The sequence below is a fragment of the Lonchura striata genome, chromosome 5, assembly GCF_050655825.1.
Source record: "Lonchura striata isolate lonStrDom1 chromosome 5, ASM5065582v1, whole genome shotgun sequence".
Taxonomy (NCBI): domain Eukaryota; kingdom Metazoa; phylum Chordata; class Aves; order Passeriformes; family Estrildidae; genus Lonchura; species Lonchura striata.
The window spans coordinates 69,147,814-69,175,462 of record NC_140707.1 but is presented as its reverse complement, the minus strand read 5'-3'; the positions used below and the strand labels follow the sequence as shown (position 1 = coordinate 69,175,462).

The 27,649-nt window shown below is 43.7% G+C and overlaps 1 protein-coding gene across 5 annotated transcripts in view; it reads right to left on the bottom strand.

The window, feature by feature from the left end:
- Positions 1–2,891: 2,891 nt before the first annotated feature.
- The window catches only part of LOC110479638 (potassium channel subfamily K member 16), a 31,546-nt gene continuing 6,788 nt past the window's right edge, over positions 2,892–27,649 (bottom strand). Inside the window, exons 5-8 of one of the 5 annotated variants that reach the window (XR_014955836.1) lie at positions 24,922–25,082; positions 18,451–18,575; positions 16,762–16,894; positions 2,892–14,709 (exon numbers count right to left, since the gene is read on the bottom strand). Coding sequence is in view for 3 of the 5 variants with exons in the window: in XM_021547027.4 (XP_021402702.2) it covers positions 24,739–25,082 (344 nt within the window). In the remaining 2 variants the exon portion in view is untranslated. Of the gene's footprint in view, positions 16,895–16,914; positions 18,576–24,151; positions 25,083–27,649 lie in introns of those variants that run through there. The other 4 variants (XR_014955835.1, XM_085580947.1, XM_085580946.1 and 1 more) reach the window with 4 other exon arrangements.

The following is a 27,649-nucleotide window of genomic DNA, read 5'->3' as shown; positions in this document are numbered from 1 at the left end:
GAGAGATCTGCACTTCAGCAGCAGAGGACATTTGCTAGGGGAATTCACCTTCAGGCAGCATCAAATTCACCTTCTACAGCAGAATCTTATCCTCAGAGTCTGCTCTCTTTAGCTGATGGTTTGTTCTGGTTCTGATGGCCATCTGTCTCTTATGCTGTGTGGGTTATCCAAGGACACACAGCTGGAGGACTCATCCAAAGTGCTGGTGGCACCAGCATGCGTGGGTTATCTGAGGCGTGAGCTGTGAGCAGCAGAAATGAACCATCCCAGTCCGACATGCAGAACTGCTGAGAAACAGGACAAGCCCCTGTGAAGCCTTTGCCTCCTCCTCATCCTCCCACATCCCAGCACGGGCAGGCCCTGCTTCCATTGGGAAATGTACAAATAGCCAGGAATCCAGCTGGTGTGAGGGAGGGGAGAGGGTGAGGCTGCAAGAACATGAAGAAGAAAACGAGGAGGAGGAGGAGTTGATTTTTCATGACATCTTCCACAGGCTGATTTTTGTCATTGTCTTCTATGGAGAGATGATCTTTCTTATCAGCTCCATGCAAATTCCTTGTGAGATGTACACAAAGAGGATGCCCAAGATTCTGATGGATGGAGGGATGGACATGGATGGATGTAAGGACACAAGTCAACAACTTCTCTTCTCCTGCTTCTCCACTTTTCCTACACAAATATGCCTGTCCCATCACTTATCACTTCCTTCAATCCTGACAACTGATGAGAAATTGTTTAGGACTCAAGGTCTTTATTTAGTTTTCTAATCAAATAATTTAAATGTATGAGTTGACACAATAGGCAAAGAGCCATAAGTCCCACTGCTTGCTATGAAGTGTGATTCTTCTTTGAGCAAATATATAATCACAGCCCTAAGTTATAATAATTATGGAATATTTCTTGATAGAAGCAATTGGAATCCATTGTGTAGGGAAGTAATTACAGCCTACTTTGGTTCCTTTGTTTCTGAGTGGGTGGCATTTATGGGCAAAAAAATTATGCATGCTCAAAAACCTTTCTAAAATATTGGGTTCTCAGAAAATAGGATTTTTAAAGGGATAATAAAATCTTTTTATTTTCTGCAGAGCAAAAATGTGTATTAAGTTAACCAAGAAACATTTAGTTCCAAGGATGAAAGAACATCAAGGCAAATGTTTTCCTTACAAAAAAAAAAAAAGAGATGAGTTTATAAATTTACACATTCAAATAAGCTTCATGGGTGTGTGCACATTCCCTCTCACACACACACAAAAGGTATGAGCTGCTTTAAAGATGACACCTTAAATATGGATTTTTATCCTGTAGCAGTTTCACGTTGGAGGGTTCTTATTTGTAATTAAATATCTGAGAAAACCTTCACAGTAGTGACAAAGCAAAAATTGGCTTAAAGGAATAAATTAACAGTAATAGCAGAAAAGAAGAAATGTCAGGCAGACTGCTACAACACTGTCTAATTTGCTTTTTTGATCACATCAGCGGAGGTCTGGAAATAACCAGATGCATTAACATTTATCTAGGAATGATAAAAGTTGCCATCCTGCCAGATATTCAGTTGGTTTATTAATTACCAGCAGAAACCTGAGATGAGATGTGTGTTGGTTTAACTTCTTAACTGCTCACTGGAGAATGTTTTTAAAGGGATTTCCTGCAGAGAAATAAGAGATGTTTGGGAAATATTTTTGAAGCTTGAAAACAAAAATGTTAAGTTTCAGTTCCTGCCATGATCTTGGTAAGTCTTTCATCAAGTGAATGGGGAACTGGTAAAGGATGCAGGAAGTGGGCTGAAGAGGAGAAAAGATCATAGGAACACAAATATTTATCCTGGAGGTGTGGGGTGGCCTTTTCTACATAGCAAGTGAAGGGGCTCTTCTAAAAACATGGTGTTCTCAATCAATCCTGCACCCATTACAGTCATGCTGGGTGCCAAAACTGGTGTTGAAGAAGCTGAAACTGATGTTTTCCATGTCAGACTCGAGTCCTCTGCAGTCCTGCCAGTGCCTTTTCTCACTAAAAGTCATTGCTGACTGCAGATTAGATGAAACATCTCCCAGTCAGGGGCATGTCTGGTGCACTGAGCATTTCTTCACGTAGATCTGCCTCTTTTATCTGCCTGCTTCCCATGGAAAGCTTTGCAAGTGGCTTCCTAAGATGAATAGAAAACATGTTATTTTCCTCTCTCTGCACAAAAACCCAGATATTTTTGTTCCTTTTGACTGCTTCCTGATCAGTAGGCCAATTTTAGCTAGTGACCCTTTTCAGAATGTTCTCTTGGCTACTAGAGATTCTCTAATTTGCTTTAAAATTGCCCTGGTGAGAACAGAAATAGGCAGTGTGACCCCAGCCCTGTGCAGTGCATATGCATGGGTTATATATAAAATTCCCTGTTTCTTCTGGGCATAGCTCTACTTGCTATACCCCATTGGAAGCCTTTTCTCTGTGGCTGAGTAGCACTTAGGATGAAATTTTTTTAATGTGCATTTTCAAGATACATTTTTTCATGTGTCAATTTTTATTCTGGTTGCCTGCTGCCTAAAAAAAGTGATGGCACGATAGCAAAGCCCACCCTCTTCCACATATTTTGACTAATTGCCTCAAAACATCCTGTGTGAGATTCAGGCTGTGTTCTACACCCACGTCACCACCATTTTTTCATACATTTTTTTCCCCCACTGGCTTTCTGAAGCAAGGCTGCCAAAACTGCCCAAATCCTCTGATATGGGAATCCAGAGCTTCCCTCTGGCTGCCCTGGCAGGTCTGGGACCCTGGCAGGGGTCAGGAACCCCCCTGGACAGAGCCCCCAGAGACACTGTCTGTGATCTCTGTCCATGGAAAAGAGTTTTCAATCTCACAGGATGGATTACCAGCTCTGAGAGTTTGATATAAGTAATAATTAAGTGTGGCATGGGTGCAAAAGTAAAATTTTAGGATTCTAGATGAGGGGTCCAAAGGGGACAAGATGGAGGAAATTGGGTGTGCCTTGTCCTTTTTCTCCTTCTTCATGCCCTCCATGTCTCACTGTGGTGTTGGCATTTTTCTGTTGGTTCAGGCTGGGGACACACTGTCCAACGTAGGTGACAGATATTGGCACGTTCTTGTAAATCCAGCCCAGGGAGTTTCTGGTATTTAATGTTTGTAACATCCCACTGAGGGCAGAGCCCCACACGCTGCCCTGCAGGACAGAGCTGGGCAGGGCAGCAGAACATGTGAGAGATAAACAGAATAAACAACCTTGGAACCAGCACAGACCAATTATGGTTTCTGCTTTGGCAGTGGGACAGAAAGACAGAGACTTTCTACGATCTCAGAATCATCAACACCACAGATTCCAACACTCAGATAAATCAGAGGTCATGGCTGGCTGCTCCTGAGTGGAGTGGGTGAGGAGAAAGCCACAACTGCTCCCTGTCCTACAGGACAGCTCCTGTGTTGCTGTGAAAAAATTAATTTGCCAAGAGGATAAAGGAACTTCATTCTGAATTTGATGGGTTTGGACAGGGTTTGAGGAGGTGGATTGCTGCTGCCCTGCTCATCCCTAGCTGTGGAGCCTGGTTTTTCTTCAGACCTGAAGGGAGAATTTCAGGAACACTCACATCAGGGATGTGCCAGCTCCTTGGCATTGAGATTCAAATTCTTTTTTGAAAGATTGTAATTTACACATCAGTGTTATTGTAGCAGCAGAGATTTCTTAATGGCTTCCTGTCAAGTACAAAATGCCAGCTAATTTCTGATCCTAAAGAAGCGCTGTGACAAAGACATTTTTAATGACAATGTTTGGTACAACCAAGCCATTGTGCTTCTCCAGGTCAGTATGTGCAGCTCATCCTGATGCCCTTCCTCCCCTAAAAGTAGCACAGCTCGATTGGGAAAAGACAAGCCAAATTTAAAAATAATTTGTTTTCACAAGAATCTTAGATAATTTTATTAATTTAGATTCATATTTGATTAATTTATCCTATTGGTTTCAGAACATGAAAATGTGATCCCACCCCAGGTAAAAGCTTTTTGGAATATGCCTGATAATTCTATAGTATGACTTCCTTCAGCACCCAGCAGTAATAAATAGCACCTCTTATTAATAAAATATAACAAGAGAAAAAGACATCCCAGAAGCCAAACATCTCTTTTAATTCACAAAAGAGTTAACAGGCAATCCTACACCTTGCAGGGAGACCTTTGCTACACATTTTTAATGGCCTGGTCTCTTGGTAGGTGAAAGGAAAGTTCCAAGCAATACTTCAGTTTTAAAATACTGCCTCGGTGCCAAGTAATCAAACTAGTTTTAAGTGAAGCAATTAGCAAGCATTAGAAAGGCAGCTATTTCCTGCTTGAAGGTGGTAAACTCTGTGTCTCTTATTATGATTTCTCTGGGGATGTGAGTAATGGGCTACAGAGCTTTTTTGGGGGGGGCAGTGGGGGTTTTTTTGTGCATATGTGGAAATACTGGCAATGTCCTAAATCCTTGCCAATTTACTTGATACGAATGACGATGAGGGTGGAACAAAGTCCTTACTCTTTTCTGGTGCTTTGAGCAATCAATACATGTGCCAAAATCTGTAAGGTGGTTTTCTCATTAGGTCCTTAAAAACAGGTTTTTCTTCCCAGTTCAGCCTCACCAGATCCCCATTTCTGGGACCAGGCTGGTGCTGGAATGAGCAGATGAAGCAAAAACTGGTCATTCTGCTGCTTTTTTTTTTTTTTTAATTGAGGGGGTTGATGAAACGCAGGTGGGGACCACATCTCCCTGAAGGAGAGTTTTCTCCTTGAAACCACTTGTTTTTTTGCCAAGGGGAGCTCTCAGAGCTGCATTTCCAAGGCAAGGTGGCTCCTGATGGGTGCAGCTGCATCAACAGTCTGTTTTAACCTCAGTGGATGCTTTTGGAGCCAATCTGTCACTTGTCTTAATTTCCTACACTTTATTTTGTGAGCACTATTTACCTAAACTTAACCCTGGAGTGCCAGAGCAGATCTCTTCCACATCCCTTAGTGCCTCTCTCCTCCACAACTTTAGAAACTGGCAGCCACACCTAAGGCTCCTTGGATTATTGAGAAATCCCTCTGTTGGCTCTGCTGGGCTTTGAAAAAGGGGCTTCAAGTGAATGGACATGCAGCTAAATAAAGGTGAGAAAAAAGGCTGACACCCTGCCAAAATTCAGGACATGTCCCTGAAGTCTCAGCAGCACACAGGGCAAAACCCTGCCCTAAAGGAGAACCTCTGCATAAGGTCCAGAAACAGAAATTTCATGAGTTTTTCATTGCAATTTATTCTTTTTGTTTTGAACATTGGGGGAAAAAACACCACCATTTTCTAAATTCAACGGGTGAATTTTATGGAATATTAAAACTAATTTGCTTTCTATAATTTTTATTCCATCCCCAGCAAATTCAAAAATAGGTTGGAAAGCATGAAAACCAAATTCTTCAACAGCATTTCACATTTTGGCCGGTACATGCTTTTATAGTTTTACTTTAACAAACCTGGATCATAAATGTGATCAGATGGAATTTTATGTAAGCGCCAGCTGAAACCTGTGCTGGCAGAGTTATTGCTGTGCATAAGTAAAAAGGAAAGCACACAAAAAAAGCAATGGAATCTTACCTCAGGTTAAAGAAATAATGGGAAATTTGGCAGAAAATGAGGAATTACATACTTTATTAAAAGACTTGAATTTGTGTAACCACAGGAAGCAGAGGGAGAAGGTCCCCTTTCAATCCCTTGGATTTTCAATCCATTTGTTCTTTTTCTCTGAACATGTAGGACAGCTTGGGTTTTTTTGACAGGATGTCTAGATATTGAAGATAACCACAATGCTTAAATTATCAGATTTTGTGGCTGTGCTGGGGAAAAGAGCAGAGAAGAGGAAGAATAAGCATCCTCAACACGATGGATCTCAACCCAGATAAGTATTGGCAAAAGAACCTCCTGTTTTAGACAAAAGGGAATGCCTGTTTTCCAGCTGACAACTCAGCTGATGAGTCTACCAGCTCATTGAAAAGCCTCTTGCCTGCTCTTTATTTCTAATTATCCTGGCAACTGTGCAAAATTTGGTGGTTTTCACAGCTTTGATTGCCACACCAGGTTTTTCCAGTGAAGGCACGAATGCCTTCACAGCAATCTCAGCACCTTCCTGGTAGGTTTGAATTCACAGAGGAACAAGCCACGAGTTGGAAACTATTCAGCCACAGCTGAGAGATGTGATGTTTTCCATTGGAAGATGCAGTGTTTGTTTTTTAACAGCTTTGCCAGCCCAGCCTGCTTCAGATGGGAATTTTGCTGTGTGTCTGGTCGGGTCAGACCCCTCAGAGATGGGCACTAATTCCGTGCTGCTGGTGGCTTTGGTCCCCAGCTTGTGACAGACACCAGGGTGAAGCTCTCACAATTGCAGATGCAGTCAAAGGCCACCTGTACTGTGACCAAGTAAAGTGCTGTGGAAAAAAAGCACTCTGAAAAATCCTGCCTTGTGCTTTCTCAAATTAGCAGATGCTTTTAATGCTGTTGACCTTCCTATCTCTGCAACTCTGCTCCCCATCTCTAAAAATGGGGATAATGGTATCATTTTGTGGCACAGGGCTCTGTTGAAGACACACCATTAGTGCTGGCGAGGTTTCCAGACTCAAAGAGAGAGCACTTCATAGGAATGCTGAGCCCAGGGTTAGAAAAATGTGCAAAGGGAACGAGGATGAGAGGCTGTGTGATGGACAGGGAGAGAAATACCCAGCAACCACCCTGTGTGGGGATCTATGGATGGAGCAAAGCAGGGTGTGATGGAGGGCAGATAAATAGGTCTGTGGTCACATCTCTCAAGACTGTGCTATAATAATTGCAATAATAATTATTATTTTTATTATTTTAATTTTTATAATAATTTTAGCAGAGGAGACTAAACCAAAGTGGATGGCACTGTGTGTGTGTGTGTGTGTGTGTGTGTCTGTGCATATATAGGCACAGGATCTAATTTTAAATTAACACCTAGGGTGAAGCAGTCATTTTGAATGGTGAGATTCACAGGCGTGGGCGTGAAGTTGAGGTGGCTGGGAAATGCATATTTATTAAAATAAAATAAAATAAAATAAAATAAAATAAAATAAAATAAAATAAAATAAAATAAAATAAAATAAAATAAAATAAAATAATAAAGACAGAGCCATTTCCAGTCCTGCTATGAAAAGATTCTCTGCTGACATCAAAATTAACAGAACAGTAAAAAATTAAATTGTGGTAGTAAAGAAATCTCAGGGTATCACATGTTGGCACAGGGCAGACTCCCAGGAATTTCAGGATGACAATAACCAGGGCTGGTAAGGCTGACCTCAAAGGCTCAGGACTTCACTAAAAACCAGGATCCTTCCAGGTGGATATGGGCTAGGAGAGCCTCCTGCACTGCTGTGTGCCCGTGTCTGGGGTCTCCTTCCTGCCTCATCTGCCCCTGCTGATCCATCTCCTCCTGGCTGCCTTTAGCTGAGACCTGCTCCACGTTAAGGTGATATTTGTTGTTCCTGCAGCTCCATTTCTTGAGGGCTGGGATTGGAAAGGCAGAGAAATGGCTGTGCTGCACATCTGGTGGGGTGGTAACCTCTGCTCAGCTGGACGGGACAGCTGGGGCTGCCCGAGGGTTTCAAACCTCTGATCCAGGGGATGGTCCCTGCAGGAGCTGGGATGTGCAACGTGGCCACTCCTGAATATCTAATTGCTTCTGCATCAGCATTTGGAAGCAGAGCAGCAAGATTTGCATCTTACAGCTTACACTTGCTAGCAACATTCTCCAAACTCTCCTCACTACCTTTCCCCCACTCCAAATGTAAATGTCTTTTTTTAGGTATTTTATTTCCAATCTGAGTGTCTAAACTTGGTTTATTGAGCTGCTCAGATCTGGAGATTGAATCCTCTATAGCCTCTAGTCTCAATTTTCTTTCAGGCAGGCCTGATCACTGCTTGAAATATTCCCATTCCATCCGTCTGATGGAGATTTTTCACAGTGGAGCACAGAGCATCTCCACCTGAGCACAGTAGTGCTGCATTATTAGCTTGGGAAGCTATGACCTTGAAGGCTTTATATTTAATTCATTTCAGCATTCCAGCCATAGAGATGTTTGCTCTGATTAGACCCAGTAAATTACCCTCCACAGATGAATTATCAGGGGATTTTCTTCTATTTTTTTTTCCTGCCCATTCTCAAACAACTCAGAATGAGCCTGGATACTCAGGTCTGTGTGGCTGGAAATCTTAAATTGCTTTTTTTCCACAGCACAGGTCTCCAAGAAGTTTACAGTGAGTTTTCCTGAACAATTTCCCATCATGTATGTGCCATTCATGCTGTCGCTCACTGGCTAATCTGATTCTCAAAACTTTTCAACAATTAAATAGATTACAAATTATCTGCAGTTTTGACCAGTAGTTAGCAAATAGGTAGCAGATCCATGGGGATATCCAGATCTGCACCCCTAATAAGGCTTCATATCTGGAAGTGTTCAAAGGCAGCTTGGATGGGGTTCTAAGCAACCTGCACTAGTGGAAGGTGTCCCTGCCCATGGCAGGGGCTTGGAATCAGAAGATCTTTAAGGCCCCTTCAAACCCAAACCATTCAATGATTCTATGACTCCAGGAGAAGCCATTGTCTTGGCATTCTGGGAAGGAGGTGATATTTTTTAACAATTTAGGATAGGAGACAGAAACAATGAAATAAAATGAACACAAGGTCTTAATGAAAATCAACAAAATGTCATTTTCTGGAGTTAAGTATCTTGATTCATATAATCTGCTGTGGCAGTGACCATGCCTTCTCTAGATGAATAATGTGCTTGCAGAAATATTTGTTATTCTGGTAATAGAAAAGTGGGAATTTCTTCTTGGTGTGTGAACTTCAGACACACCGAGCAGAGAGGAGGAGAGCTGAACCGAACCTTTAACATTTTCTGGTTGCATATGAGGAAAAGGCATGTTTTTTTCTGCAGTATTTTTTCCACCAGAGATATAGCAAATATTTGCAAGCAGCTGAGTAGTAGGAGCTTAATTCTTTATCAGTTTTGCCCCAGCAAGAAGCCTCTGTGTGACTCTGAGCCAAATGCAAATGTAAAGCAAAGCACATTAGCTCCAGTCACCCTGCAGGGATATTTTGTTTTGCATTTGCAGGAGCTCTAAAATCTGCACATGGGCAGTCCCTGTGGCTTATTTTGTTAACAGGAACTTTTTCTGAGCTTCCCTAATCCAGTCACCTGCAGCTACATGAATATTTCCCTAGGGAAGACAGGGTTATGTCAGCATTTAGAAAAGGGCTTTTCCCAGAATGACTCGAGGAGTGAAAATAAGGATAGATGCACACTTCTGGAGGTGCTTTTCTCCTTGGGGGACATCTTTTCTGCGAGCAGGAGCTGTGGAGGTGAATTTTCAACCAGTGTGCTCATGGTTCCCAGCAGAGCACTCAAAAAGCCTGTCAGGACAAGAAATCACCCTGTAAGACCCAGGGCTGTGCTACCTCCCCTCTCACCTGCTGAGTTTCCTGCAGGCTCCTCAGCTCCACCTCACTTGTGGAGCAGTGATGAATTTTTCCTGCTCTCCAGCACCTCTGGCCTGGCATACTTCCAGCCCTGGGCTTGGGGACCCCATTAGGAATTTATTGCATTTGCAGAACAAGCTATCATTCCAAAAGGCATTATTTGCTAATACCTCTGCAGCTCCATGAGAAAGCTTTCCCCCACAAACTCATTTTCTAGCTTAGACAAGGAGGGAAATGATGGAAAGTGGTGGCTCCAAGTACCCTGACATTTATTTCCCAGCAGTGATTTGGATAATGTTTCCCAACTCCAGGGGGAAGAAAGGCTGGATTTGTTGTTTGTTTGTTTGTTCTTATACCAAAGGCTAGAAATTTTTATTTAATCCTCGAACTGTGTAAATTAAATTCTAAATGCAGAATAACTGGAAAAGGCATGGGGGGTACTTCAGTTAGGAAATGCCCCCATCAAATGGGTTTTTTGGATCAAAAACTGCTCAAAGTGTATTTTTGCAATTTTCATACCCAAAGAAGAAGTGTTACAATAAATGAGGACACAGTGATTCAAAGTCTAGCATACAATACTGACATAAAATTCTCTTGCTCTTTTTCTTTGGGGTCTGAATAACTACAGGCAAGCCAGAGTTTTGGCTGGACAGGGGAACATGTTTAAGCCTGGGCTCCAGTGACCTCACTAACCAAACAGATGAAGCTAAAAATAAATGCAAGATGTAGTAGACATACAGGAGCCCCTGTTCCCTGAACTGTTTGCAAAAGGAAGAGACTGATTCTCCTGCTTTCAGTTTGTTGTTGGAGATAAGAGCTCTCATCAGACAGTTTGGGTGGGGGGGGTCCTTGGGTCTCATTTTCCCAGACAGCAAATACTGCATAGAGATCCTCCAGAAATCCCTCCTGCTCTCTGCATTCCTATTCCCTAAATACTTCAGGCCCTTACATTTTTATGGCTAGATAATGAGGCCAGACCAAATCTGTCATCTGATCTCTCTGCTAATGTAGCAGACACAGTTTCCAATCCCAGTTTAAGCCGATTTTACTTAACTGTGACCTCTGTAACTGATGGGAGCTGAAACAAAACTCCTTCAGTTCAGGTCCTGGGGTTTGGACAATGTGTGATTAAAGCTCTCTACAAGTCCATTTGAAAATCCATAAATGACTGCCTAGTCAACATGCTGAGTTTAGACTAACCATAAATTATCTTAAGCAAATAATTCGCCTCGATCACAGAAGTGGAACTTCATATTCACAAACAATTTGAGAATCAAAGGGCTCTGGCACAGAAAGATTGCAACAGACAGCAGACCATTTTCAGATTTCCCATGTAACATGGACTCAAAATTATTTCAACGAAGGTTGGATGTGCTGGGCTATAGGACATGAAAATGGACCTCCATGGGTCTTGAGGGATCTCATTATTCAGAGGCTACAAAAGCAGAATTGAGTGATGGGAATGGTCATGAAGGTGAGAAACCTTCATGTTGACATGGCTCTGATTGCTGTTTGACATGCTGATTGACATGCTGATTGACATGCTGATTGACAGCTGATATGCTGATTGACATGCTCTGACATGGCTCTCCACATCCCTTCACCCAGGATGAGACTGGAAAGCACATTTCTGTAGCTTAGTGGAGCACTGGGAGAATTTACAATGATTGGAGCAGGCAAACCCTGGCCAGTGACAGCACCAGAGGTGCAGCTGGGACAACCAAAGAGACTGAACGTCCCCTAAGAAAGTCTCACATCAAACAGCCACACCGTGACAGCTGATGCTGGCAGGGTCTCCACAGATGTGGCCATCTCTGCACCCTGCCCTGTGGAGGGAAAAGGATGTTCCCATTGTTCCTTCCCCTCTTAATTAGCCACGGTCTGTTAATAACAAAGCTGTCAGGTGCAAAGGGAATGTGGCTCCCATGGGCTGCACAGGGAGATTTGCCATCCCCACCACAGTGATTTGCCACTCCCCACATTGAGGTGATTTCCTCCTTTTTGTATTTGGAAGGGAGTACAGGGGAACAGGGTTTTTTAGGTGATATTTTAGAATATTTTTCCTGTTGGCAGAAGGAAAAAAGGCTTCCAGAACGAGACCTGACCTTTTGTGTGCTGTGGCACTGATTCCCAGAGAGGCCCATTGAATTCCTCCTTAATGAGAAAGGACTTTGTTTCTGCACCACAGAGGAATTCACTGAGCATAGCCCCATTTTCCTGCCCATCAGCTGGAAAACTTCCTCTCTTGGGGCTGGGCAGATGGCTCATCCTGTCCCCCTCTGCATGGGGAGGCCACCACCTATCCCCAGTGGAACCTTCTGCAACATGGTCTTCAGCACTTCTTCCCCAAGTGATCTCAAGGTGCTCCAGAGGTGATCTTCAGTTTGGGGAGGTCCAGTAGCTCTGACTAAACCCCAAAGGCCCTGGCTAAATCTGAGCTGCCTCCGATCTCAAAAGAGCCTCACAGTCCCAATGGAGGGAGAATTTGGGAGTTACAGACAGGTCCTTTCCTCCAGGAAAGGCAGAGATGTCCCCTCCAGTCTTGTTTCTGCCCTGTGCCCCAATCTCTCCTTGAGTGCATAAGCACTCAATTTCCTTTGCTCTCCTCTGTAACAAACCTCATCTCATCCCTCCATCCCTCCTTCCTTGCCCCGAGGCATGCTGCTGTGGAAGGGATAAACAAATTCCCTTCCTTGCTCCAGGCTGTAATGCAACTTTCCTTATTTTCCCTCTCTGGTCTCCCAAAATCATCTCTAACAGACTTTATAGGTTAACCCCAGCTCAGCTCAGCTCAGCTCTGTGCAAATTTGTAATAAAGGTATGTAAAGAAAACCCCAGAACACGTCCTCATATATATATTATTTTTTAATTGTGAGAATAAAGAAGGAATGTGGTAGGAATGTGTCAGCTGTAACAGCTGATGCACGGGAAGGGGAAGCAGTTGGACCTGGGCTGAGAGCTGAAAAGAGTTTCCACCAGGGGTACCCTTGGGATGCAGAGAGTGAAGAGGAAAGGACTGAAAATACTTGACAAAAGGGAGGTGAAAGAGGGGCTCAGTCTTCCATTCCTCCCTGCTAGTGGGGCTCAGTAAGGATGTGCTTGTTTGAGATTTGCACTTTTCTTCCTTGCCCGTGAGTCCCATTTCTGTTTTTGGCCACATCACCGGGCCTGGCTGCATCTCATCTGCAAGGTGTTCTCTGGATAAATGATACACAAATTATACACTGCTGCATTCAGGTCCCTGAAGAGCTTGAGCTGGAGCACCAGTGACTTTGTGCACAGCCAAGATGCACCACACACCCTTTTCCTGGTGGGTAACAAGGGTTGAAGCGTGTTTGCTGTGTCGCAGCTCCTCTGAAGGGGTTGACACGTTTCACCAAGCAGGTACAAATAATTGCTTTACACTGCACAAAGGCAGTCGAGGGCCAGGGACTGGCTGTTAAAATGTTTGCAGTGACACCGTGCCAGGCTCTGTGACGGGAATTCACCCTCGTGTAATTAATTCTGAGGCTCTGTCACTGAATCTGGCTCTCCTCAGATAAAGCTGGTGTTAAATAGGCTCAAAAACTTGCCCTGTCAGTCCACTTTGTACTTGAGAGGAGATGTACCTCGGGGTTGGGGGAAGGGAGGGGAGGCAAATATGCTGATGGCTGAGAGACACTCAGATATGCTGGTAATGGGGCCAGCCAAGAGGCAGAGGGAGAATAAATAAACATAATTTGGAAGTGACAGTCTGTCTGGCATTGTACTGCGGACTGCTAAGATTTCTGTTTTTAAAGGATGCAGTAATTTAGTGAAAGCAATATGGTGAAAGGGCTCTGGTATTATCGATTAGCTTTGATCCATAAATTTCTGCTGAGGCCCTTGAAAATTCATGAGGCAGGAGAGGTGGAGGACAGATGCGCAGGTCTTGATGGTGCTAGCACCACAAAATGTGACCTTAAGGACAACTAGAGTGGGAATGAAGGGGCTTTCACTACTCTGTGGCAGGTCTTGATGGGGTGTGAAACTAGTGAAATCATAGTAACCATAGAAATCACTGAATAGTTTGGGTTGGAAGGGACCTTACAGATCACCCTGTTCCATCCCTGTGATTTCCATGGGCAGGGACACCTTCCACAACACCAGGCTGCTCCAAGCCTCATCCAACTCTTCCAAGGATGTGACAGCCACAGCTTTGTTCTGGGCAACTAGTGAAAGTGACCTTACTCAAGCCCTTCAGGTCCTCCTATACTTGATACAGGGAAACTGTGTTGGGCTGCAGTGGCAGGGAAGCCTGTTTGAAGGTGTCTCAGGAAATGTGTGGATCCCTGCAGAGATGGCTTGCCAAGCTGGCAGATGGAGGGGAAGCAGAAAAAACCCAGTCCTGTGGCTGGCAGTGCTGATGGGTCACTCATGAACCATCATGGATGCTGAGCTACTCCACTATCCCAAAGCATCCTTTCTGTCACACATTTGCTCTTGGTTTTTGGTGAGTGGGTTGCAACCCCTTGGGGCACAGGGATTTTGTGAGACAAACCCTTATTCCTTGTGATGCTCTCTCTACTTGAAGTTTCTTTGCAAGCTTAAGTTGGGCAGCATTATCAGAAATGCTTTTCTCCACTGGCACGTTGGAGCATCTGAGCCCAGCTTGGAGGAAATTTGACAGGTCAGGTTTCCACAGAGCCTGGAACTGGCAAATGCATTGCAAGTTGCCAACAACTCTTTACTGATTTTTCTTGGTGACCCTCCAGGCAATCACATTCTCAGATTCTGGTGATTCAACATTTTATTGCATCAGGGACCAGCTGTGGTCAGATTTGGCAAAGCCAATGGCATCTTGCCAGCTGTCAGCTCTGTGCTCAAGGCTGGAGTTTCTTCAGAGCAGCTGTGTGAAGAACAGACTATCCCTGTCCCACGGCTCAGAGGTAGAAGGGAAACAGCTTATTTCAAATACCTGGTCTTGCAGTGATCTCCAGAATGCTCCAAGGACAACCAGGGAAATTGTGGGCTTTTCTTTGGACCATCATTGCTGCCTCATGGGTTTTTACACTTGCTAAGCTCTCTCCCACAGCATCAGGTCCTTTTGCAGATGATGCCAGAGCTCTCTTGACTCATCCTCCCACGGAAGTCTGCACTCACCTGGCTCCAACTCAGTGACATGTTTCCCATCCAAACATTGACTGTTTTTACGGGATTAGGCCTTGCATGCTGGTCTTCAGTGGCTTGGATTCAAACCCTAGAAATGTCCATGAAGAAATTCCTGTTTGTCTCAGTTTTGGTCCTGGTGCCAAGTTCTCAGCACTGTGCTGAGCACAAGCCAGGATCCTGCTGAAGGCAATATCTGATGCAGTACTATGTCACCCCTTTGGATTCCCTGTCTTCAGCTTTTAAACCCCAAAAAACGTGTTTTACTCAGCTCCCTAATGGTTATTCAAGAACACAAGATTGGAAGATGATTCCTTGAATCATCAAGGCTAATGCCCTGTTCCTCTGGCAACCATGCCACTCAAATCTTTGCATAAATCTCAGTTTTGACTGTAATTAATCTGTTTGACCCTTTAAACCATGGCTAGCTTCACATGCATGTTGCATCTTTTTTCTGCCCAACATGCAAGTGTATTGTAGAGTCTTTTCTAGCAGAACTTGGCTGCTGTCATTATCAACTCACACCTTCTACTCCCACCCCATCTGTGCCTGGCACTATTTTCATGCATAATACATCGATCATCTGCAGCCTGGTAGGGGGGAAATCATCACTTCAAGTCACTTGTCTGAATTCAAGCCACATCTGAGCTGTATCCTTTGCTGAATTCCATATCCATGGTTTGATAAAAGGGAGGGAAACCAGTGAGAAGATTTCAGGCTCCTCCTGTCTGCAAGGACTCCAAATCAAATATTGTGTTTAAAAGCCTTTGAGAGCTTTATGGGCCACAGTCAAAGCTGGTGGAAATCCATGCAGGTCTGGTGGACTCTTGCAGCAATGCCAGCTGATATCAGGCAAAAAAAAAGGGCTCTGTTGTGTTTACTAATCTTGGTTTTCTGCAGTGCAAAGCCTCTCTTCTTTTGCAGGTTGGATGGGCCCTTATAGTGAATATTTGAATGATTTTCAACCGTGCTGCTCTTTATTTACACCAGCATGGCTGGGAAGAGCACTGGTGTTTCATTCTGGAAGACAGATCTTCAAAGAGTAACATACACGTAACAAACTTGATTTTGAAGTCTCTCAGGAAGGCTTTGAAAACAAAGGCTCAAATTCCAGAGTAAGTAGAAAGACCTTGGTTCCTAGTGGTGAAAGCTTCCTACCAGAATTATTCCCAGAGGCAGTACAGACTTTATGTTTTGCCTCATCTAAATGCATTAGGAGGAGTATTAAATTTCACATGTGCTGCATATTGATGTAATTCTTCTGACATGTCTGTTTGCACCATTATGAAATAAGGGATTTCCTTTCCCTTTCTTTCCACATTTGCCTTGCTCCCTAGGGATCTCGAGGATATGATCCATTGGCATACAAGGATTATGCCTTTTACACAGAGGACTTAAAAAAAGCTTTGTCATTGGGCTAACAGAGGTCTAGGGACAGCAGCCTGCATTAGCAGTGCTTGACTTAACTGACAACCTATGGCTGGGAGAGATCCATTAATCTTCCATGTCACCATCCCTTCAGGCCCTGCTCAAACTTGGTGAGGATGAAAACTTTGGTGCAGGAGAACCCTGAGGGTCTTTTCATGTAAAAACAACACCTTTATACCCTACAAGCATTCCCCAACCCAATCTGGCATTTCCTTCAGTAATATTTTTTTTAGTGTGGCGTCCAGGGGGAAGGGTGTGTTCAAACAAACAGCCCCTGAATATCCCTCCAGTTTTCTGCAGGTATCAAGGTTAGGCTGGAGGATGCTCTGCCACCCTGCACACCCCTCTGCAGCTCTGGAAGGGTGACCAGCAGTGGCCCTTCGGTCCCCCACCTCTGCTGCCTCTATGCTTGGCTCTGCTTGTGACTTTATTCTGCATCAGAGCCTCACGCTGTGACAGGAACAATGTAAATGCCAGCTTTGAGCAGAGCTGAGGGCCTTTTTCTTCTCCATAAATGCTGAATGCACTTAATCTTGTGGGCAGTAAGGAGAGGGCAGAGTTCAAGGGAAGAAGGGGCAAAGTTGGGATTTTTAAAGCTTTTTTGTTTTTTCCTAACAGGCAAATTTAGATTGCTGAAAGAGAGCCATAAAATGAACTTAACAAGCCAAGGGAAATAGAGGAGACACAACCAATTCCTTGAAAAGTCAACACTGACCTTATTACACAGACTTGAGGGCATATTGCCTTCTTTCTCTGGGAACACCTGTGCCTGTGCTCTCAGATCCTTTATACAGGGCTGATTGCTCCATTTCTCAGCTCATCAGCTGGATGGGACACAGGAATGTGTACTGCAAGAGATGAATATGTATATGGTTAGAAAAGACACTGAGAACACGCCTTGCTTTTACCTTCAGGTAAAGTTGTTGGCAAAAAACCTGTGATTCTTCAGACCAATAGTTATGCAGTTATATATGTAACTTTATATACATATGTGTATATATACACATAGGTGATTTTATATATACATACATACATATATATATATATATATATATATATATATATGTAAAAGTATCAAGCACCTACACACAGGGAAGCACTATGTGGTCTACATCAGCATAATGTGCACACAATATGCTTTCATCCACAGCTATAAACCACATTTGTTGATCTTGTCTATGATTCCAGCACTTTATCCAGGTGGACTGGAAACCCTCTTGCCTGTCTGTCCCAGGCAGGGGAGCAGGAATAAAGAGAAGTGTGTGAGTGGGGTTTTTCTGCTCGGTTTGTGCTGTACCTCTTTCTTGCTTGGGTTGATGGTGACATCTGGAGGCTCTGTCGTGTGTGTGCACAGTGACTTTACAGAACACAAGAAACACGGAATTATTTGGATTGGGAAGGACCTAAAAGATCAACTTGTCCAAACCCCTGGGCAGGGGCACTCACTTGGCCAGGTTGCTCCAAGCCCCATCCATCCATCCTGACCTGGAAATGGGCTGGAATAAGGCACTCATAGCTCCTCTGGGAAGCTGTGCCAGGACCTCAACACCCTATCAGGGAATAATTTCTTTCTAATCTCTAACCTAACCCTGCTCTCTGTCAGTTTGAAGCCCATTTCCCCTTGTCCTGTCCCTCAATGTCCTTGGAAAAAGTCCTTCTTCGACCACAATGCACTTTTTGTCTCAGCTGATGGACACCTGTGCATAAAGGGGGTTTACCTATCATGTGGGCTGATCCCAAAAATCAGCCACTATCCCTAATCCCACAGTGCTCTGCCTGTCCTTCATGCCACCTCTCCTCACCCTGCTGTCACCACAAAAGACAGATGGCCTTGGTGGGGGAGTGACAACATTTCTCATTTCTGTAACTCACTGCTCTGCTTTTTGGCATCTGTGAAGTCAGCGTGGGCTTTGGGGGTTTGAGCATGAGTTTGCCATTCTCTGGTTTTGTCCTTGAACCATACTCACTGAGAAAACCATGTGCCAAAGCAGGGGTGTCTATGGAAAGTTCCTGTCATGTTTTAACTTCCCAGAAGAGCAGCTGGAAGGCACTCTGGCTGCCACACCAAAGCCCTTCCCACTCTGGTATCACTGAGTTCACTACTACAAATGCCAGTATGCAAATTTCATGCACCAAAAATTGTGCTTCTCCCTTGCATCCTAGAGGATGTTGAGCCCCTGGAGACACCTGTGAGATGATGACTGGGAAGTGTTGTTACCAAACCCCAGCCCAAGAAATGACTCATGTTTGAGAAAAAGTGTGGGCAGTTTGTATTCAGGCTTTCACTCAAGCAAGCAAGGAATAGACTTTCACAACCATTGCTGGAAATTCCTCTTTTTTGCTTCCCCCTGGCAATTTTTGGTTATTTGGCATCACCCAACTGTGCCCCCACTGTTGTCATTACATTCAGCCTTTAAGAACTTTGTAGGCCTTGTTGCTGGGCCATGTTCTCCAGGAGCTGCCCAGGCATTTCTGGGACTGTAGCGAGCTCTGCTGCATCCATCCTTCATCCCATCACCAACTTGAAGGCTGTAAAGAAGAAAAAAAATCAGGAAAGAAATGAAGAAAGGAAAAAAATACATTAAAACATTTTATGTGTTGGACTTTTATACTGGCAATTGGGAAACTGGCTGAAGTTCTGCAGAGATTGGCACTGACCTCTAATTGATTTATATCTAATTTGGGGTAATACACATACCCCAACCCCAGCACTGATTTGTGACAGACTTGCACAACAGAGATGCTGAATAGCTCCTGCATGCTTTGTGAAGAGGCAGATTGCTTGGATGGGGAGAATTGGTTTCCAGTAACTGGAAGGTGCTCATACTGGGCTTGCATTTTTCTAATTCTCAGGCAGTGCATATTTTATTTTGAGATTAATGCCTGGACTTTTGGAGCTGAGACTAGACAGATGAAACCTGCTTAGGTCTCATCCTTGGTTTCCAGTAAATCTCCAAAACAATTTTAAATTTAAGACCTTGTCCTTGCTCTTAAAGCATTCAGTGAGTCATTTAAATGAAGGGAACAGTGATTGCTGGGGGACTTTCAGCACAAATTCTGACTTATGCTCTTTTCTGGTCTTGATACACGATCTTCTGCATGCCAAAAGATGAACAGTCATCTTTTACTTTGAGAAGCTGGATTCACCTCAAACCACATTTGTTCTTTGAGAACATCAGCATCTTTCTGGCTAATCCCTCTCAAGGAACCATCAGTTTAAATTGTAAATTGTACCTCCCTTCATTTTTCAATGCTTCATGCTTGTTATTATTATTGTTCTGCTTATCAGGGTATCTCTCTTTCTGGGGATGTATTATTTCTTGCTTCAGCATCTCACCACAAAGTACATATGTAGTTTCCAACCACAAATGTAAGAATAATTGAAAGAGAAATTTGAAAAGTGTTTATTCAAGAGACACATCTCCTAAATCATGTCAAACTGGTAATCAAATGGATTCAATAATTGCCCTAATTTTAACTCAGCATAATGAGTCTTTCCAAACCCATGGTTAAGAATTACCCTAATTGAGTCCAGAACCACTCATGATAGTAAATGCTGAATTTTCTAAGCAGATTTGAGTTCCCTTTCTGGGTTGGAGGTGAGACTGGCTGCAGGGATGCAAGAGCATGGACAAGGCTCTCTGGGGGCAGCATTTTTACTTCCCCCAAAATTTTTAGCCCCAGAAGGACTAGATATTGACTTTACTTGTAGTGCAGTAAAGTCAGTGCTGCCCAGGCTGGAACTCAGACATCCATGTGAGGGATGCCAAAGGATCCCCTTTCCTCACAGTGTGAGATCTGGTGTCAAATCTACGTTCAACACCACTTTAAATCCTACTGGAATAGTATGAGGGATTTGGCTGGCACCAAAACCTGGGGTTTTTTGTTTCTTTGGGTGTGATCATGAGGGATGGATTACAAGCAAGCCTTTGTAGAGTGATTAGTTATGTTTGTGAAACCCGTTCTGAGCTGGATCCAGCCTTTTGGTCATGAGTCAGGCAAGAAAGCACAAGTCCAAGTGTGACAGAGTGGAAAACAACATGTGTGTGGCCCATGCTTAGCAATTGCTGTAAAAAAACCAAACCCACTGGCTGTGTGATGTTACATTAGCCAAGGTGTTCCATTGTTTTGAGTAATGCCTCTGCTTCCAGAAAAAAAAAAAAAAAAAAAATCTCTCCAAATGAACTGACTATTAATTGAGGGAGACCTCAAACAATCCCTAACAGCCCATATACTAATTAAAGACAGATCAAAGTGTAGTTCCTCCTGTTCTCTCTGGAGGCAATTGAATTTCTGAGGGAAAAAATATTCCTCGTGGCTTTTCCTTGGTTTCAAGTGCAGAAGTGCACACTGTTTCCTAGCTGGCAGCAAAGATGTGGGTGATGTATGAGGAGCAGCACAGACTGAAGGCAGGAACACACTGCTGCCATTTCATCCCAGATAATATATTTCACAATCCTACTCCTGGAGTTTTTCAGCAACTGGTTTAATGTATTGGAAAGTATTTGGCTTGCCTTGGAAATGTTTCCCATTTGAAAACAAGCTGCAGTGGGAGGGCTGGCAGTTGCACAGGAGGCTGCCCTGTGAAAATTGGATTCCCCTGTGCGGCACAGTGGGAATGGGTCACAGGGAGAGCTTTGAGCAACTCCCAGAAAAGGCTGCAGGCTGTACAGATCTGCCAGTGGAGAACCCTTCTGCTTGGTCCCCAGAGGATTTCTGTCACTCCGTCACTTGGCAGAACAGGGATTTTGGAATGGATTTATTCCTGGTTTCTGTCCCTTGGGCAAGGAGAACGTGCAGAAGGACAGCAAAGCCTGGCTTATACTCATGAATTAAAAATCTTGGGATTATTTTAAATCTCCAGATGTGGAGTAGAATCTCTGCTCTAATTCTGTTCTCAATTCAAGTCTATTTTTTCAACATCCACAAGTTCAGAACCATTGTCTGGGTCTAGTTTATCAGTAAGCAATACCAGGACACCTGGTCCTGGCTGAGAGAGCCAGGGGTCTGATGCATGAATTTTCTCTGGGGCCCTGTTACCTGCACAGGAATCAACAATTCCACCTTTCAGAGGTGATGTGAGGATAATTTCTGCTGCTGTTGTGCAATGCTCTGAGGATGATAATGCTGGAAAAGGCTGCTTGCTCCAGCCCTGGAGAAATTTGTCACTGTGCCTAAGCCCTTCTGGAGACAGATTTATCATCCAGCTTAAGAACAAGGAACAATATCACATCCAAAAAAGTTATTCTCCCACCCTGGCTTGCAGCTTTCCCAGGCTTTCCCCTTGCCTTTCCCAGCAGAGGACCACACACCCTTTGGTGCTGGTTCTTCCTTCCACATATCTGCAGCTCCTATCTCCACCCCTGGTGCTGCATGAGGCACTGCCTGCCCTCCAGGCTGCTGCAGAGGGAGCCAGCCCCTCCAAGCCCCAGATCCTGCACCCAAATTTGCCTTTTGGCACATTTTTTCCCAGACCAATCCTTTTCCCTTGTGGGACAGGGGGTGGGAATTTGTGCCTTGACCTTGAAGCAGATTTTGTGCATGGGAAGTTTTTGCATGGAGCACATGATGGGAGTGTTCCCCACCTTGGGTACCATGTGTGCTGATGGTGAGGATCCTTCTCGTGATGGTTTGCTGGCAGAAAGGCATCACATCACGTCATCACATCACCACAGAGCTGTCCCCATGTGGGCACAAGGCAGGGACCATGGCTGCACCAGTCTGAGGTGCTCATCCTCATCTCTTTCTGGAGAATGGGGCATTTTTTAGCCTTTTGCAAACTCGTGTGAACTGGAAACAAAGAAAGGGCATCGTCCTCTGCTTCCCACTGACCAAACGGAGCTGCACAGTGGGAGGTGGAGAAAAGCCACGCAAAGCTGGCAGGGATGTGAAGGGAAAGGGTCTGCAGCACACAGCCACTGGAGGGCACAAGGAGCAAAGCTAAAACCCTTCTCCAAAAGACCTCTGCAGGGTAAGGATTTGTGAATGGACAGCCTTCTTTCTCAGAGCAGCTGAGCTCTCCTCCAGAGAGGTTATATATATATATATATATATATATATATATATATATATATATATATAATTTTTTTTTTTTTTGGATGTGTTTTCTGTGCTCCCAGGCTGGCATTTACAGCTGAGGGGACACCTCAGTTCTTGCTGCCTGAAGGTGGCCAGCCCCACAATGGCCATTCCTGGCTAATGTTTCCTTCATCCTCTGGCCTTGGGTGGCTTTTTCAGTCCCCTCTGGGCCACATCTTTACCCTGGAGCATGGCAGGAGGAATGAGTTAAAATCCCTGCACCCTATGGCAATAACTACACAGGACAGATGGACTCCTGAAGTGGGAAGTGCTTGGGTTTCAAGGCTCATTGTAAAACACCCATCAAGGCAAAGGAACAATAATTTTTTGCTCTATTTTGCTCCAAGAGCCACTGCCTGGCTCTGTGCTTGCTATTTACAGTCAGGGGCCATGGGATGTCTCTCTTTACCTTCCTGAAATGACTAAAAAAAACACCTTTGGTTACTTGTGTTACAATGTGATATCTGCAGCCTGTTCTAGGGCTGAGTTGTGTTATTTGTCACAACAGGGATTAATGGGAAGAAATTAAAGATACTTTCCATTCCAGACACCGGGAACTGGCATGGAAGGAATAATGAGAGGCTGTGAAAAATGACTACTGCACCCCAAGGCAGGACCATCATAACCCCTAAACCAGCCTCGACAGTCCCTATTAGACTGGGAGTGGAGTTAATGATCCCTCTAGGAAGGGCTGGGAAAAAAAAGAAAAGAGAATAGACGGATGCCTGGAAAATAACAATGTGGGTTAATGCTCAGTGAGAAGGGAAAACAGAGAGGTGAAGAGATCTCTGCCTGGGAGCATCCAGCTGCTTTCTCTGCCTGTCTTGGTGTTGCCTTGTGGCAGCAATAGGATTCTGGCTTGTACAAGGACCTCTGTGTCCTACAATACCCCTGCTACCCTTCCTTGATTTCAGTCAGGTTCTTCTCCTGCTCCCTCAGGAACATTTACTGACAGTGAGACATATGAGGTGAGAAGTCAGCCTTGAGAGTAACACTGGAAGATAATTTCTGGAGAGAAAGAAAGTACATGTTTGGCCACGTCTACATGCCAGGTCTTGAACCAGCAGAATTGCTTTGGCAAGAAGCATGGTTCTGTTTGACTGAGATATTTATGAATCCAGCTTCAAGGCTGACTGCATCTTTATGACCTGAAATTGCTTTATAGCTGTAATTTATTCTGCTTTTCATACAGGAATAACTTTGGCATGGGCTGGTCATGCTGTAAATAACACCCAGAGGGCAAGCAAAAAAATTATTCAGTCTGACAAAACAGGAGCTTGAGGGGCTGACAGTAACCTGTCAAGTGACAGGTTCAGAACTGCAGAAAAAAAGCTCCAGACTGCCTTGGGGGGTCCTGTGGGTGCTGATGTGAGTTCAGCATTTGGGCAAGTTCATGGGTTTTGATGTACAGACCCCATCTGCTGCATGGGCAGCCTTGTGCCACCAAGTGCTGGCAGAGGGTTTGGCCCCTGTGCTGGGGCATGGCAGAGCTGCCTGCTCCTTGCACTGCTGGGGGACACATTAGGCATGGTCAGGGAAGGTGTTGGGCTGGACTGACTTCTGGTGTGACCTTAAACACACATGGGATGTTTCACCTCTATGACTCTGGCTACCCCAGCTGCTTTGCCAGCTCTTCAGGGTTGGGTTTTCACGCATTTTTGGCATACAGAAGGCTTGTGACACATAGATCAACCCTCTGAAAGTCAGAGTCTTCACCCAGAAGTGGTCTGCAGGCAGACAGCATGTCTGAAAAACCATGCTCAGATCTGACATCCATTATTTTTCACCTGGTTGAAGGTTTAGACACCACTCACCCTTGGAAAGCAACAGCACCATGGAAGCATTGCTAAATGGCATTATAGTTCCTATGGAATCAAAACATAGCAGCAAGGACTCCTCACTTCAAACTGGTCTCTCTTCTTATAAAAAAACTTACAGAATAAAATTATTATAAAAATTGAATTAAAAACATGGGTTGATGCATTTTTCATAAACACCATCAGAAAGGTTTTTCAGAGCCACAGGGATAAAAGCTGAAATTGCCTTTATTCATCTTAGTATAAAAGAGGAAGAGGTAGAATCAATCATTTCTAACATGCTAACCTTTTCATATCCCTGTCCATGAGATGCTTCTAGTGTCTCTGAAGTGAGCTCAGGTCTTGTCATTTAAACATGTCTTTCAGACCACACCACCTTATCCAATATGATGGCTCAAGTCGGGCATCTATTAAGTTATATACCCTCATTTCTTCTTCCAAAAGTGCTATGCAATGCCAGAAAAGCTTGTCCATGTCAGTTCCTGGAAGAGACATGATTTCTTGCAAGCTGCAAAATCCAAACAGAACCAGCAAGCTCTTCCATGCCCTTCCTCTGCATTTTTGTGAAAGCACCTTAAAAACACCTTGCAAAGCAAGTTCTCAGGCTGTAAGCACAACCTAGCTGCAAACTGAGGAGCAAATTTCTTACCATTAATATCCAGGCTTTGTGTAACTGTAAGTCTTGAGTTCTAAAAGGTCATATCTCAGCAGAAGGTAGGAGAAATTTTATTTCTATGGGAATTTCTTTAGAATAATTAACTAGCAATTCTCCAATGAAGAATTCAATTCTCAACACGTTATGCCAATAGCTTTGTTATTAGAAAACACTTTTTTTCATTTTTTGTGTGTTCAGAATCTGCCGTTAATGACTCCATTTTCATTGCATCCCCTCCAGCACGTGGTGGTAGTGGTTCTTCTTCTGGAATAAACTGAACAGGCCAGCATCTTCTTTGCTGGCTTCCTACATTGTCCTTACTCACCTTTCCAATTTGCTGGAGATCCTTGACAATTATTTTTTCAGTATCTTCTAGTACTGTTGTCAATAAATTAAACAGCAGAGCAATCCAGGCAAGGCCAAAAAGAATCCAAATGGCCACAAGCACTCGATAGTAGGAAAAGTATTTCCTGTCAGACTGTTTGCCTGAAGATAAGGGTGGAGAAAGAAGGAAAATTAAAAAGTTAAAATTGCCTTGCCAGTGTAACGTGGAACAGCCTAATGAATTCATCAGTATGCTTTATATTGAGTACTTTAAAGTGACTTTTTTGCTGTAATAAAGACTCTCAGCTCCACAGAATTAGGTTAAGGCTGGGCGATTCTCTTATTGTTGTAGTGAACTGATACATGCAATAAACATGATACAAATATGCTGGCCTGTCAAATGACACACTGGAATTGAAGCGAATCATTTTGTGATTTTATGATTCTGTGATTGAGGTGAATTACCATCAGAGCAGGTTATTTTCTCCCCCTCACTGCATATCAATCCCAGTTCAACTGCTGCATGTACAGGTAAATGAAATAATGTGGGAAGTAGTGTTAAATTGTATTGTATTATCTTGGAATTGCACCCAAAATCCCAAAGCACAAAAAGCAGAGCACAGTGGGCCACCAAAACCACACAACCATTATTATCTGGGTAATTGTAATTCCCTGTATTTCTATAGAGTGTAATTATAACCTAATAAATATTTCCTTTAAATTACAGGTACCTGTGATCTCACAAAGAGAGTAACTGTAATTCCTACCTCATTTTTGAGTGGCTCCAGGAGCTTCATATAAAAAACTACATGACTGATGAGAATATACTGCTACATGCCAAGAGCTGAAGTTTCTATGCTGCAAACCAGTGGACCAAATCTTATTTAATGTAGTCTGATCCTTAGCATCAGCCAGGACCTCACACCTGCTGTTCTGCATGGGTCATTTTGTTTGATCCTTCAGGTGTCAGCCACCCACTCCAAATGCACAGAGAGCATTTGCTTGGCCCCACACAATATTATCATCATGGTACAGGTGATGTGGCCCTGGCATCTGCAGGAATACTTGGTGATATTTGGAGTGCTCCAAGTCACTGCCAATGACTTGACAGAGTGGATTACACAGCAGTGTGCATGGCCAGGGAGATCACAACAAACCTCGTGGTGAACCTGCCCAGAAGGAAGCCAAGTGCTGGAAACTCTTTTCAAACCCTGCAGTGCTCTGTAGTGCATAGATTAAAGTGCAAGATTTTTGTTCTTTGTTATCCAGGAGCTCTGGGAATGGGGCAGCAGTGGGCAGGTGTGTCCTCATGCATGGGTATCCAACAGCTGCTTCTTTTTCTGCTGCTGGCCAATGAGTTGGCAAAGAAGGATTCTCAGCCTTGGTACAAAGCATCTCCTTGTTGTGCTCTTATCTGCAGTTCATGATGTGGGGTTAGCAAAGCCACAAGTAATATCTTTGTATTGTTAACCCAAAACTGGACTTGAGCAGGGAATATTCAGTTAACAACCCCAGGGAGTTTCACCCTAGAGATATCACCTGTATATACATCTATTCCCAAAATTTAAACCCAGAATGAGCCATCTTCCCAGCATGTCTCCCTGCCCCAAACAGGCTCAGCTACAAACCAGCTTTAGTAATTCAAAAAGTAATTAAAAAATTAGTAATTAAAAAAATTAGTAAGTTTAGAATTCAAAAAGTTTTGAATTACTAAAATACAAATCAGCTCAAACCTATTCTGTTCCACTTGGCCAGTACAAAACCATTTATCATCTGTAAGCAATTCTCAGTGCATAATTCTCAGAGCAGTCATTGATTTTGCTCATTTCATTGTGAAGATGTGAAGCATTAAATTTACCAACATTTTTTATCACTTACCAACATTTTTTATCACATTTTTTAAGGCCAATTAAGATAAATACTGGCACAGAAAAATATTTCAGCTCCAGTTAAGTCATCCTAATGAAGATGAAATCATAGAGCCATGAGGTCTATCTAATTGTTATTTTTAAATAACAATTAGAAAGTTAGAACACAATTAATTGCACTTGTAAAGCAACATGGCTGCAGAGGAGGAAAGTGCTATGGAAGTCATGGTTTTCAGGCTTGTGACTTGCTGTCATTATTTTAAAACACACCTGTGATTTGGGCAAGGAAACACAATGCAACGTTTTGATGCTCGGTTTTTCTCCTGTGTGGCACCAGCCCCTCCTCACCATTCTGTACAGCAGACTATTTCAAGGAATAGATTTAGAGAAATTATGCTCAGCAGTGACACACCCGTGCCTGGAAAAGTTTGTGGGCTCCCTCTGCCAAAGACATCAGCCTTATGTAAGAAATCCTTCCAACTCACAGAGAGGCTCCAAGGCCTGTCTAGCACTTGGCAAGGCTTGAGAGCCTGGGGTTTGCTGTGTGGTGCATGTCTGTCCCTCAGAAAGGTGTGGGAGGCTCCCAGACCCTCTGTGGGGACAGCACTGGTGCAAGTATTAGCTACAGGTTTTTTTGCATATCCCTGCTGAGGAGAAGTTCAGGCTGGAAAGATGATGGCAGGACAGGTTGTTGTAGAGAACTCTTGGATTCTCCATGGAGTTCAGTTTTCTGCTTCTTCTCTGGACACTGATTTTGCTCCTGGTAATTATTTTGCAGCTTCTTTGGAAACTTATTCCATGAAGAGTGTATTTTGTCCAGCAGATCCACTGAAATGTTTTGAGAAGTATTCCAGCATGCCT